This window comes from Clarias gariepinus, chromosome 4 (assembly GCF_024256425.1).
Source record: "Clarias gariepinus isolate MV-2021 ecotype Netherlands chromosome 4, CGAR_prim_01v2, whole genome shotgun sequence".
Classification (NCBI taxonomy): domain Eukaryota; kingdom Metazoa; phylum Chordata; class Actinopteri; order Siluriformes; family Clariidae; genus Clarias; species Clarias gariepinus.
Window position 1 is genome coordinate 28722817 of NC_071103.1, and position 14151 is coordinate 28736967.

The 14151-nt window shown below is 38.4% G+C and overlaps 1 protein-coding gene across 1 annotated transcript in view; it reads right to left on the reverse strand.

Moving 5' to 3' along the window:
• The window catches only part of tsnare1 (T-SNARE Domain Containing 1), a 194530-nt gene that overhangs the window by 80504 nt on the left and 99875 nt on the right, over positions 1–14151 (reverse strand). The window contains exon 8 of the mRNA XM_053493954.1: positions 6507–6662. Within this exon, the coding sequence (XP_053349929.1) occupies positions 6507–6662 (156 nt within the window). The remainder of the gene's footprint in view (positions 1–6506; positions 6663–14151) is intronic.

A 14151-nucleotide genomic window follows, 5' to 3' on the forward strand; every position in this document is an offset into this window, starting at 1 on the left:
AGCTGTTTTAAAAATTCCACTTCCCTCAACTGATTAAAAATGTCACACCAATTTTAAAATTTGTCAAACTAGAGACATTTCTGATCACCTAAATAATAACTGGAAGTAAACAAGAAAGTATGTCCAATATAACGTAGCAACACACTACTCTTACTCAATCACTTTCAGTAACTTTTTCATCCTGGCCTGTCCCAGTAACAGTAAGTGCAAGTCAGGTATAATCTCCATAAATGAGTTACACCATGTACAAACACTTTTTAACATTTTCCACAGGTGCCATTTAGTAAAGCTAACGTATCTAGCTCCCCACACATTTGAAAGGTGCCAGAAGACTGGATAACTCAGGGAAAGCCCAAGCAAAAGTGAGAAACCATAAAACTCTTTACAGACAGTAATCCAAACCCAGGAGACCTGATGTGTGAAGCCAACTATACTACTTGCTGCATCACCATGATGCTCAGAAATACAGTACACAAGAATGATTAAACCAAGTTAAGCATACACTTGCAACATAATACAGCATTTGCCATCCATGTCATCTATGCCATTTATATTGCAACACATTCTATTTCTGACAACAATGTTTTGTAATTCAGTGCCAGGTGTACAATATACTGTAGCTTTTGGTTCTCATGTTTAATGGCTCACCAGTTCTGCAAATCTAAAATAAAAGAACAGCATTTGTAATGGTTTAAAGGGCTCTCCAAAAGCAAAGTATAGAGAATTACAGAAAGTATGTTGGGTTTTTTTTGTTTTGTTTTTAACTAAGAGTCATCTTGTATCCGTGATTGTACACTTACAATGCAATTTGGTGTTTACGTTTTAAGGCATGGTTCATCTTTTAAGACTTTTAATGCCCCTATGCTATTGTAGTTTCCAATATCACTCTTTCTCTTTACTCAAGGTCCACATTTGCAGGATAGGTTTTTCCTCCTTTTCCTTCTTCGGGCCAGATGTTCATTTCAGGCTCCCCTTGAATGTTGTCCTCTGTTATGGCCATTTCTTTTTCAAAATCTATTTTGATACAATGATGGCCAATGCCAAAGCATTAAAAGTATAGTACAGCCAAGGATGAAATCATAAAGCTTGAATCTCATCTCACTATAGTCCTGCAACTATGCATCTGATACTATAAAAATCACTGTATTTATACCTACAGGATGAGGGTGATTGTAGAGGACAGTATGGTATATGTGAATTCAGTTAGGCCCCTAGGGGCATGCTTAATTTCCCTTGTTCTTCTCATTGTAGGACAACCAAAGTCAGCCATAGTGTCTGATTTAACCCTCTTGTCCTCACTGTCTTTGTTTGAAAACACAAGCCATATGCACCTCTGCAATGATGCCTTTCAAAAAGGAGTCTAGTAAAGAGAGAGACACAGAGCAGTTCCTATCACCCTGGATTCAGCTGAGTGGAGTTTCCAATACAAGGTGGCTGAGCGGCAGCGGGTGGGTGGGAAGCAAAAGAGAGGAGATTTAGACTGGAAAAAACACACTGTCAGATATGATCAGCCTGGTTGAGCTTATGCACTGAGCCCTTCAGCAACTGCCACAGGGCACAGTGAGTGTGGGCAGAACCACCTCCCTGTCACCTCTCCCATCTGTATACCTCTCCACCCAAAACAACAAATAGGCTGTCTGCATTGTTTCAGTTCTTCATGTGTGAAGGTGGCTCTTTTTTATTTGTCCAAGGCTCAATACAGCATGTGTTGCTTATGCATAGTAATAACAGATCATTTAGCTTTGTTTCTGCAGTTTAGTCTTCAAAAGTATAGAAACATATATACTGAACATCTACATCTACTTTCCGGATTTTGTCTTTGGTTATGAAGACATGTGTTCTGAGTCTTTTTCCACCACACATTGCATGGCATGGCCCTTTCTTTATCATCTCTAGCCATGGACATATGCTTATTGTGCTTAGTTAATCTGTCACATCTACGATAGCCAACCAAAACTTGTTAATACTAATACTAAAACTTAAGGAAACACCAGACTATATAACTAGTTTTGATTTCACCTACGAGGTCACCATAATTTAAGACATGTTTATACTATTTAAAATTAATGTACTATAGCAAAACGCAATGGCACTTTTCTGGTACCATTTGAAAAAACAAAGTCTATTGTTCTTTCTTTAGCGCCATGAGAAAATGTCCTCAAACAGACATTCAGTCTCCATAAAGGCAGGGTGCTAATATTCCCTTAAGTAAGCTTCACATATGGATGTAAAGTTGTTTCTAACTGCTAAGCAGAAATGGAAAAGTATATTTGGTTAGTCTTATTGCAAAATGCCACACTTAAGCCTGAGGCACATGCTGAACCAGCAAAGGCACAGCAGATTAAGATCTGGTGACTGTGAAGGCCATTTGAGTAAAGTGAACGCATTGCTCAGGATACCAGTTTAAGATTGTTTTAGTTTTGTGACATGGTGCTCTATCCTGCTGGAAGAACAGTAATCATCAGAAGTATGATGAATTTGGTCAGCAATAATAATCGTGTAGACTGTGGCATTTAAACGATGCTCACTTGAAAGTAAGGGACTCAAAGTGTGCCCAGGATATATTCCCCACACTATTATACCACTGCAACCAGCAGCCGTAACTGTTGATCCAAGGCAGAATGAATCCATGCTTTTATATTGTTTTATGCCAAATTCTGTCCCTACTGTCCTAATTTGACAGCAGAAATTTGGACTCATCAGACTAAGCAAAAATTGATCTTCTATTGTCCAATTTTTTTGAGCCCATGTAAATTGTAACCTCAGTTTTCTGTTCTTAGCTGATAGGAGTGGGACCTGGTGTGGTCTTCTGCTGTAGCTCATTTGTGTCAAGATACATTGTGCGTTGTGCATTGTTATAAGATGTTACATGTTACTAAGATAAAAGTAATAAGATGTTACTATTATCTGTAGACCCACGGGATTGGCACAATCGTGTTCAGACACAGATCTGGGAAAGAAAACAGGCTTCTGTAGCATTGAAAGCATTCAAGAGCATGATAACCTCAATAATTCTCTAATGGAAGAGTTTTGAAACATTTATCAGTGTTTTCAGATCTGGCCACCCAACCAGACTGAGTAATCAGGGATAAAGTGCCTTGGTCAAAGAGGTAACCAGAAAACTAAGGGTCAATTAAAGCCATCATTGCAGCACTCCACTAATCAAGCCTATATGACACAGTGGCCAGAAAGAAGACATCACTCACTTAAAGGGCACATGACAACCAGCTCAGAGTTTGTGAAATGATGTGAAGGACTCTCAGACCATGAGAAACAAAATCCTTTGATTGAAGATTCTATCTAGACTATTTGAAATTATAAATGAAATCCTTATTAAAAAACCTTCTACAGAGACCATAAGCAAAATCATAACACCAAGAACACATGAGTTACTTCAGAAGATCTCTGTAAAAGACTCAGAGTCCGGACCTGAAACCTGGTTTATCTTGAGCAATTCTGCCAAAAAAATGGAAGAAACTACCAAAAGATTGTGCCAAGCTTGTAGCATTGTTTACTAGCAGGCTTAAGGCTGTCATTGCTGTCAAAGGTGCTTTTATGCAGGTACTAATTCATGGGTCTAAATACTTACAATATGTAAATAAGATATTTTAGTCTTTATTTTTTTTTTATAAATTACTAATTAAAACTAACTTTTTTTACTTTGCCAATGTCTAGTACTGTGTGTAGAGTGATGAGAGAAAAATATTTGAATCCATCTTAAGATGAGTGTAAAACAACAAAATGTGAAAAAAACAAGAGGGTCAAACTTTATGTAAATACAATACATGTATACTTGTTGAAGAAAGGGAGGCATCTAGAAAATGTCTAAACTAGTGGAAATTCCAGTGTGGAAAATTATTATGACTTTTTCAAATGCATAATTTCTAATTTCACATTTGTTCTATTGTTTATAAAGAACATGGAACATTAACAAAATAGTTTAAACTATGGTTCAATGAACTGGTTGCAATGAAACAGAAGGCAGTCTTGCCTACCCAGTGTTGACTTTATATATTGAAAAGGCTGAAACATAATTACAGTAAAAATCAATAACATATGATTGTAGGAATCATTTTCTTCAGATTATAGAAAAAAAAAAAAAAACCTTGAAACCCTGCCCAACAGTTATTGATTAATTTGGAATGAGGAAAGATGCAACAGTCACACTTAACTGCTTTTCCATGATGTGTTTTTCATTACAAGCATATATTTAAAAAAAATATAATGTTTAGTTCAATTCTCTGACTGAACAATTCTAGTTCATGGCCACTTCCAACATTCATAGTTACCCAGATACTTTATTACCTGACATATACCTGCTTTGTCCTGAATAGTGTCAAAATGACTTGGGACAAAAGTATTTCCCTTTAATGGGCACCAGCCCATGACATGGCACCATGAAACACACACACACACACACACACACACACACACACACACACACACACACACACACACACACACACACTCATACTGTATACAACGAGCGGCTAGAATAGGTATGAAAAATGTTGAAACACATAGAAACTATGTGGCATTTGACATATAAAGTAACTCAAGGCTAGGATCAAACCGGGAACCCTGGAGCTATGAGGCAGCGATGCTACCCACTGCTCTGTGTAGCTTTGCCTTGCTTGTTAGCACCTTAAAAGGGCACCCCTAACAGTTCATCTTAATCACTAAAAATTTTCCAATTCTTAAAATCCACAATCATAACAGAACACTAGCTATGTTTTTATGGATCTTAAGTCCTATAAGAAAAACAGCCTAATCAAAATAAAAATGTATTTAGACACCTCAGCTGGAACAGACTGGCCTGATCAGTAAAGAATTTTCTATCAGAATGAAAGGGATGGTGCAAACCTTTTATAATCCATTTAATAGGACAATATTATACATATAAACTTCTTAGAACAAATATAAGCCCAATCCCAATTCTACCCTTTACCCCTACACTTTGCCCTACCCCTCCGTTTGGCGCGTTCACGTGAAGGGGTAGGGGTGTCTCATTTCTCTTTTGGTTGGAGGGGTAGGGGGAAGGGGAAGGGCCAGATAACCCTACAAACTAAGATTTTTCGGGACCTCACTTTAAACTAAGGGCTAAGCGATATTTTCAACATGGCTGCTCACTCGAACAAGCAGACCCATAAATGTAACTAATTTTTGCCATTAATAAGGATTTTTATGACAAGTTTTTATTATATGTATATTACCTTTAGTTTTGTGTTTGTGTTTATGGTGATGTTCTGTAAAGAAACGTTTGCAAAAAAATCGCTAAAGTTTGCTAGCGGATAGCACCGATTGCACGATATTACAAAAAATCTATTTTTATGTCATATACACTTTACTGCATGCTACAAACAAATATGAAAGTTCAGTAGCACGGCAGTTTGCATTGCATTTGATAACACATTGTTTGTTTTGCTTATGGCCATATGTGTACACGTAAATGAACGGATACGTATGATGACGTATAACAGTGTTGTAGTGGTGTCCCATTTCTTAGGGGAAATCTTTTAACCCTTCCCCTTTCCACTTTTGTTTCAAGGGACAAGGGGAAGGGGTGAGGGGTAGGGGAAGTCTCTCTATGTGTGTTTGTCCCAGATGTGGGTAGAATTAGCTGACATTAATAATCTCAGGTAGGTAAATTCTGCTTAGGTACCTGATTGGTAAACACCATGAGTGAGCATGCATTTTTTTAAGAGCATGTAAAAGCTCATCAAAAGACATTTATCAGAATGATTTCAAATAGACTGAAGAAATATTGTCCATGTAAATGCTGCTACTGATAGGGTGGTTTCCTAATCTGCTTTTCACTGAGACCACTGGAGAAAACATACTGGAGGTAAGCAGTTCAAAAACGATCAGAAATTCCTGGTTTGTAAAAAATACTTGTAAAAAAATGAGCACACTGTACAATAACGCAATTTCCTAGGACAATCTCCTGCATTATTCAAATCTCAAACCAGGAGGGTGACAATTACGAAAAAGCAAGGCTAGTTATATCAAATCAATCATTTTATCCATTGTAGGTCTACATGGCCCAATTTTCAGAATCATCCCCTTTCCAGTGTAAGCTGGAAAAATAAAATCTAGTTTTGGGATATCACTGCACATTATACACATTATATGGCTGTTCTTGACTGACATTTCCATTTGCCTTCAAAAGGTAGTTTATGCATGCAAATTGGTAAGTTATTCAGATGTCACTTTTCCCCATTTTAAATCCTTTTTCCTACACCAAGTTTGCTAATAAAGCAGTCTTCACAAAACATGTAAAGCTGGTTTGAGCTATTTATACGCTAATAAGATTACAACTTTTTAACATGGAACAGTATAATTATATGAATTATATAAACAGTGATATGCGTAAGCAGAGTTTTTCTTTCTTTCTTTCTTTCTTTCTTTCTCTTTTTTTTTAATTCTGCTTTATTCCAATATAATTTATTTGTCCTAAATTGTGATGTTGGCATTAGTGGGCCTTATCGAGGTAACCAGGTACACACCTCTATCTGGAGCAGAGCTTCTTCTCTTTGGCGCAGGACCTCTACATCCTCCTCACTGATCTCAGACAGAAATGCCTGCTGCTCATCTCCTTCTATGGTCTCTTCAGGCCTGACCAGTGGATCCGTACACAGCTCAGAGACTGGAGTCTGTTGACTCTGTACAGGAAACACCACCCATACACATGAATACAGATAAACAAACTCACATCCCGAGTGCTGTTTTATAATATGTTTTTAAACTGCTTTCTGTCAACAATGACACATAACATACTGTGAAAAATCAGTAACACTATAAATCAGTTGATATTCTGATGCAAAACCTGGGAAATCATTGCCACCAGTGAGAAATAATGTATTTCTGTCGCTGACTAAAATGAATAAATCCATCTCAATTGTTTTTTTCCCCCCAAATAACTCAAGATTTTGTTAGGCAAAACTCTAAACTGAAGATCCATTACGTTGGAACTGGTCATTGAGAGAGCTAATACAGTACCTGAAGTTGATCTGCTATTTCTTTCTAATTGCATATGTATGTCACTAGACGCCTAGGGCGAGTTATTGTTTCTGCTATTCCCTGGATGATTCATTGTAATCCATTTCCTCCATCTCAGAATTAGCACAGCTAATAGACTACATCTCATTTCAGTGCAATGACACTCTAAAGAGCACTGCCTGCTTCGGGCTAACCTCTCGCTAACAATGCTTTTATTATTTTGCTATGGCAGCTAAATATATACATACATGTTATATGACATGTTATAATTTTTTTTTAATATATATATATATATAAAACATTTTAACATGTTTTAACATTCATGTTTATTCACACACTATGGGCAATTTGGACCAACAAGCCACAAGCATGGGGAGAACATGCAAACTCCATGCACTCAGACCCAAGGCAGGATTTGAACTATGGAGGTGCAATGCGAGGCCACATTGCTAATCACCACGGCACCATGACACCTGTATACAAAACAAAACCTTGTGGCTTACTTTCTGTTTTGTGTAAGAGGGTGGTGGTTAGAGGGACATTGAATTTCTGTATTCTATATGTTGTGCCTGTTTGGTGGGAATGGTTACAGGGGCCCTTTAAAAGATGCTTGATGACATCATCACATTCACGTCTGACTCCCTGGGTCTGAAAATGGGAATGAGGAAGTTAATGTGGTGAGAGGTTTCACCTGTAGTGTTTTCCAGGTATAAGATTATCCAGTATCGTTCATTTTTAAAGTAAACCAAAATGTTTGGATAGTATTGCAAATTGCAACTGTATTTTTTTTTTTTTGGATGTTGACTTTTGCAGGAATTTGTGAAGATGAAAGATTTCTACGTGCCACTGTTAGCATAGTGTAAGCTAACATATCAGGTCAGTGCTCTCAGATGCATATTACCTTTAACATACCTCGAATGTGCTATTTGTATTTGAATATTAGAAATATTTATTTTGAAGGAATGCGTTAATATTCATGTAGCACATGCAAGCTATGCAAGTTCCCCTGGTGTGTTTGGTCTATTGGAGAGTCTATAGCACTTAAGACTGAGGTTGGTACAATAGGATCTTGGGGATGTAATTTACTGTTTTTAGTTTTTGTCAGTGATGTAATGAATTAATTAATATAATTGATATAATTAATATAATTAATTAATTAATTCATTCATTCATTAATTAGATAATTTTTATGCATTCATATTTTGCTAATAGGGGGAAAAGATTGGCTCTAATATTTTGTTTTATTTTATTTTGTCTTATTCAACATAGAGATTAACAGTAAATATGTATTGTAAATTGGGATAAATTTTTTTTTTTTTAAAGTTGAATTTGTTGGTCTTCTGTGCATCATTTCAACAGACACATTTGTATAATCCTGTGCTTCACAATATAACCAATTAGTATTCACTTAACTTAATCAAAATTTTAAAAATATGACTGCTCAACATAAACAAAATTAAATAAAATTGCACTTCCAGCAAGGCTAGAAGTTTAGAGATAATATAATTGTGCCACATTGTCTAAAATAACTCATACAAAAATATCTACTTGCAGTTTGTGGAATTTAGAAGATTTGTTTTTTTATTCGAAAACCCAACTATACAGTATGAGAGCAGGTTAAAGTAAGAAACATGAGCAGGTGTATATTCTAGTAAAATGTCTATGGTGTATTTTTTAACCGTCCTAAGAGCATTTCCTGCAAAAAAGATTTTGTACAAATTGGAAGTCAGTTTGATGATATGCTCAGAGATTGTCGGCACTGATACACAGCCGCTTCCTTCTTTGATCTCCAAGAAATGAGACTCGGAGGGAGCTCAGCAATCAGACAAGGCTCAAACAGTATCTGGTTTTATACAACCCACTTTACCTGTGGCCTTAAACAGCACTGCTTGTTTTGCTTGTGAACTTTGCATTTGTATTGTAATACAAACACCTATCCTATTTGATGGCGCATGCTGCTGGGAGTGTCTAAGGTGAACTGACAACACAGAAGAAGCCATCAGGGAAGCAGCTACAAGTGACAGAACTGCACATAAAAGCAACAACTCCAGGCTCTGCTCACGCAGTGTGTGAAGTGAATCTGAAAAATAAAAAGGTTTCGGGCATCTGAATGAGAGTGTGGATGTATATCTGTGTGCTGTCATGTCTGCATCAAAACTGCATGACAGTTGAAGAATTCTGATGTGCAATTTGGAGTGACATCCGAATCAGAAATGCTTTCATGTCACTCTAGAATTCCATGACAGTATGCAATATCAACTAGATGTCACGCTTGAAGGAATATGACCTTATGGATGTCAGTTTACATGCACTTCAAAAAGGGTTGTCAGTTTTGTGGCCACTTACACAAAGTGTTCTCTCTCATTTTTTTTTTTTTTTTTTTTTAATGCTCAGTGAAATGTCTTATTCGGGTGAATCACTAATTACAGGATTATTTAAAAGATAGTCTATAATCTGTGTGTTGTTACTACAAAGAGCTCGAGATTACTGTTCTCTACATAAACCCTGCACTTTTTGTTTCCATTCTCAAGAACAATTAGGATGCCTTTTGCTCAAATATCCTTGTGTTTATGTTCAAAACTGGCACATGATTTGATTTTTGATCTAAAAATCTGCCCTCTCCTTGTAAAAATACTGTACATGTATATTATTATAGTGTGAAAAGTGGAAAATCAGCACATACGTAAAAGGCATAATGATCTGATATGGACATGCTGATTACCTTTCTCACTTACTTATTATCTATACCGCTTTATCCTGTATTCAGGGTTGTGGGGGGTCTGAAGCCTATCCCAGGATGCTTAGGGCACAAGCCGGCGAACACTCTGGACAGGGTGCCAATCCATCACAGGGCACAAACACTCACACACACTCATTTACACACGACGGCCAATTTGGGAACGCCAATTAGCCTAATCTGAAGGTCTTTGGACTGTGGGAGGAAACCGGAGTGCCCAGAGGAAACCCATCAAGCACGAGAAGAACATGCAAACTTCATGCACAAAGAGACGGCAATCGAGCCTGGTCAGGAATTAAATGCTGATTTTTTTTGTTTGTGCTTTAAGAGGATTTTTAAATTACTTTTCTACTCTCCACCTTTAAAAACCTTTACGTATCTTTGCAGCAGACATAGTGGTAAAAACAGTTTCCTGGACATCTCGCAAGAACTGGAACCGAAGCTATAGTGGTTAAAGTTGAATCAGGTAACATGTTTCTGATCCTCAATACCCTAGTTTTGATGAATGTGTGCTGACTGTAGCTTCATATTCCTGCTCTTGGCTAAAGGGATTGGAACCCAATGTGGGTTGTAGCCCATCTATCTTACTCTTGTTTTATACACCATTCTTTGTAAACTCCAGATAGTGTTGCACAAGAAAGTCTTCAGCAGTTAAAAAATCAGCAGTTACTTAATTACTTAAACCAGTCCAACAACAAGTGAATGCTAATCACAGAGTAACCAAGGTCATACTAAAATTTAAAGTAAAGCTCTTGATGTGTATTTGCTTTATGCTGCTTGAGCTAAAATGATTGGATAGTTGCATGAATGAGCAGGTATACAGATGATTTTGATAAACTTCGCTTTTGCAAGTGGTGATGGGGATAATAGAGATATTTGGGTTTTACTGTCATTTATCACCAGGACAAAAGATAAAAAGGAAGACTAATAAGCATCTTTAGAACTTTTGCTTTCAAGTTAAACTTTTTCATTTCAGTGTTCCAGAGTATGACATTTTAACACAAAAATAGAGGGAATACTGTATTATTGATTTATAGGGGGGGTTACTGAGAAATGTTACAATATCCTAGTCTTATATGGGGTTATGTTTAAACAGCTCTGTCACATCATATGACAATTTCCGGAGCTATAACGTAAGCTATTTGTCTATATAGCTTGTAGCTGTAGCACGAAAAATGTATGATGGCTTCGCAATTTTTAATTATCTTTGGCATTTTCCCAGATTTATGCTGTTTTTGTCAAAATATTTCAACTGAGTTGAAAACTTCATAGCTCAACAGTTTTTCTTTGAGACAATGACAGAATACAAGATGCTAAGGGCACTGAATCTACACCTTCACTATAATTACACAATATCACAGAGTGCTGATGTTATGAATATCAGCACAGCTGTAATGTGATCGTAGGCACAAGGACGCAGCTTTAAGCTAGTTATTTTGCTCTGACAATGCATATCCTTCTGTGGCTGCAACTGGCAGACGAATGTAGCTCAAAGCTGAGGAGAAAAAAAACTGTGGCGGCAGACCGTCCTGAGAAACTTTTTCTGCTTTAGAATATTAGCTAACCTCCAGGGTTTAATAACAAATGTCGTTAAACCAAAAGATAGTGCACAAGAGTGTACAATCACTTGTTCACTTCACACACATCAAGATGAGTTACAGGGAGATTTGGGACTTAGCCTTGTGTTAGAGGCTAGTTAGTTGTTTGCCTTAGGCCTAAATAAAAACCCGGAGGCAATATGCAACTATTAGGAAGCTGTTAAGTAAGCAAAGTGTTGTTTAAAAAGTCATAACATTATCGGATGGGTTTTCTTGCTTAAAGTGGTTTTAAATGTTCGTTTTTGCAGAAAACTGCTCTCTTCTCACTGTGGCAGACTGTACTGACCTACTGTCATCCTTGCTGGCAATCACACCTTATTGTAACAATTATAAAACACCTGTGACACGTGATACATATAATTAAGTGTCACACTGCTTTTACCATGCAAGATGTGAGTAATAGCCCCTGTGCAGGGCTTAAGAGGAGCAGTGTATAACCATCTACTGTATGGTATACTGAAGTATAATTACAAGTATTTCATACTGCCCCACTATTTGTCCTGTGTCATACAAACAGTAAAACATCCTGAGACCATTCAAATATGCTTCTTAGCCAAGGGAGTGGGCTCACTTACAAAAACGACCATGAATAAAGAATGGTACAAAAACATCCTCCGAGAGCAACTTCTCCCAACAATCCAAGAACAAGCTGGTGACGAACAATGCCTTTTCTATCATGATGGACCATTTTGCCATAAGGCAAAAGTGATGACTAAGCGGCTCAGGGAACAAAACATTAAACATTTTCTATGGACAGGAAACTCCCCAGTCCTTAATCCCACTAAGAATTTGTGTTCAATCCTCAATAGGCGAGTGGACAAACAAAATGATTATGACAAACTCTAAGCACTATTTATGCAAGAATGAGCTGCCATCAGGATGTAGTCCAGAAGTTGACAGACAGCATGCCAGGGCGAATTGCAGAGGTCTTGGAAAAAAAAACAAAAAAAAAACACTGCAAATATTGATTCTTTGCATAAGCTTAATATAATTGTCAATAAAAGCTCTTGACACTTATGAAATGCTTGTAATTATACTTATAGTTTTTATTACTAAGTATACCATAGTAACATCTGACTAGATGTAAAAACACCGAAGCAGCATATTACCTGGAACACACAACTCACATCTGCTTAGAGTGAGGTTATCCCTTGTGTTGGTTTTCTCCCAACCCTAATTCTCCGTATTAACTTTTTCTGTAACGAAAATCTCTCTCTTTTTTTTTTAACACAACTCTTTGCTTTTCTTATTGGCACTCAGATTCTTTTCAAGAACCTGGGCATGCTTTCTCTTTGTGTGCTGCCTTCACTTTTCTTTTTTAATACTTTTTTGTCTTAAGACTTTTCTTTGTCCTGTGCTTTGCCTTTAGCCTGAACTTTGTCTTTGCCTTTGTCTTAAGCCCTTTTACCAAAGCGACTCTCATACCTGGTCCTACCTAATGTTTGCACGTCACAGCTGGTTCTCAGGGGCTTAAGCAGGCATGTGGCCAGGTGTTTTTTTTTTTTTAAGCAGGCATGTGGCCAGGTGTTTTTTTTCTCCTGATTAACACTATGGTGGCACCGGCTAGCAACTGCATGTAAAGGTGGCAGAGGATCCGCCTGGTCAAAACTCCAGGGTTTAACATATCTGGCTCTGGCTGTTCAGAATAGCACAGTGAAGTTTCCTGCTGATCCGCTCCTTGTGAGACTCCTTGTATGTCATGCGCACTCGCTCCGCGACCGGCACTAGGACCCGGAAGTAGTATAGTCGCTAATCAGGAAGCATAAAAGGAGACAAAATGGCGCTTCACATCGCTCAGTCATTAAGTTTCCCATGCTGGTTCCGACGCTCTGCATCCTATTCGTGAGTACTCACCTATTTTGGGTCTATTTTCCTGACAAGTGTGTGTTATTAGCTCGCGGGTTTATTTGACTTTGGAACGCCCCCGTAGCCTTTTAACGGTTCATAATTGATGTCCTCCGGGACATGCTGGGCCGGTGGGCATTTTTTTACTTAGACGTCATCCTCATTTACTTCCGCACAGCCAAAGAACACACTAAACATGTCAGGGCGATCCTAAAGAGATGGCTCGCCTATCAACTGTACATTGCGTTTCCACAAGCGCTCCACTATGTTACTGGGCTTTGTCATCTCGTCCCAGGGTGTGGCCATGGACCCGCAGAAGCTGGAAGTTGTGCATCATTGGCCCCTACCCAAGACCCTTAAGCAACTACAACAGTTTCAACTGCAACTTCAGACGATTGTTTTATCCGGGACTACAGTACAGTTGCGGCTCCCCTAACCGCCCTGACCCTCCTCTCATCCCATCATTTAACCCTCAACCCTTCTGCTATCTTCGCCTTCAAGGAACTCTGCCGCCTGTCCTGCCACCATCACGAATCACTGCACCACTCCGCTGGGATTTAGAGACAAGGATTCGCCAGGCCCAGGCCGCGAAGACTAAAACGGCAGGCGTGCCACCTGGACAACTCTACGTGCCCAGTCCCATGAGAGCGGAGGTTTTTCAGTGGGGTCATTCTTCTCCTCTCTTAGGACACCTGGGCATGCGTTGAACCCTCCAATTCATCCAGCACAACTTCTGGTGGCCTTTCATCACGAAGGATGTCACACAGTTTATCCAGGCATGCCCATTGTGCGCCAGGGCGAAAGACACCAATCAATCTGCACCAGGGGAGCTCTAGCCACTCCTGGTTCCTCATCGACCCTGGACGCACATTGCCATAGACTTTATCACGGGCCTGCCGGGCTCCGAGGGAAAAAAACACCATTTTAACCATCGTCGATCAGTTCTCCAAGGCTGTGCACCTGGTGGCCCTC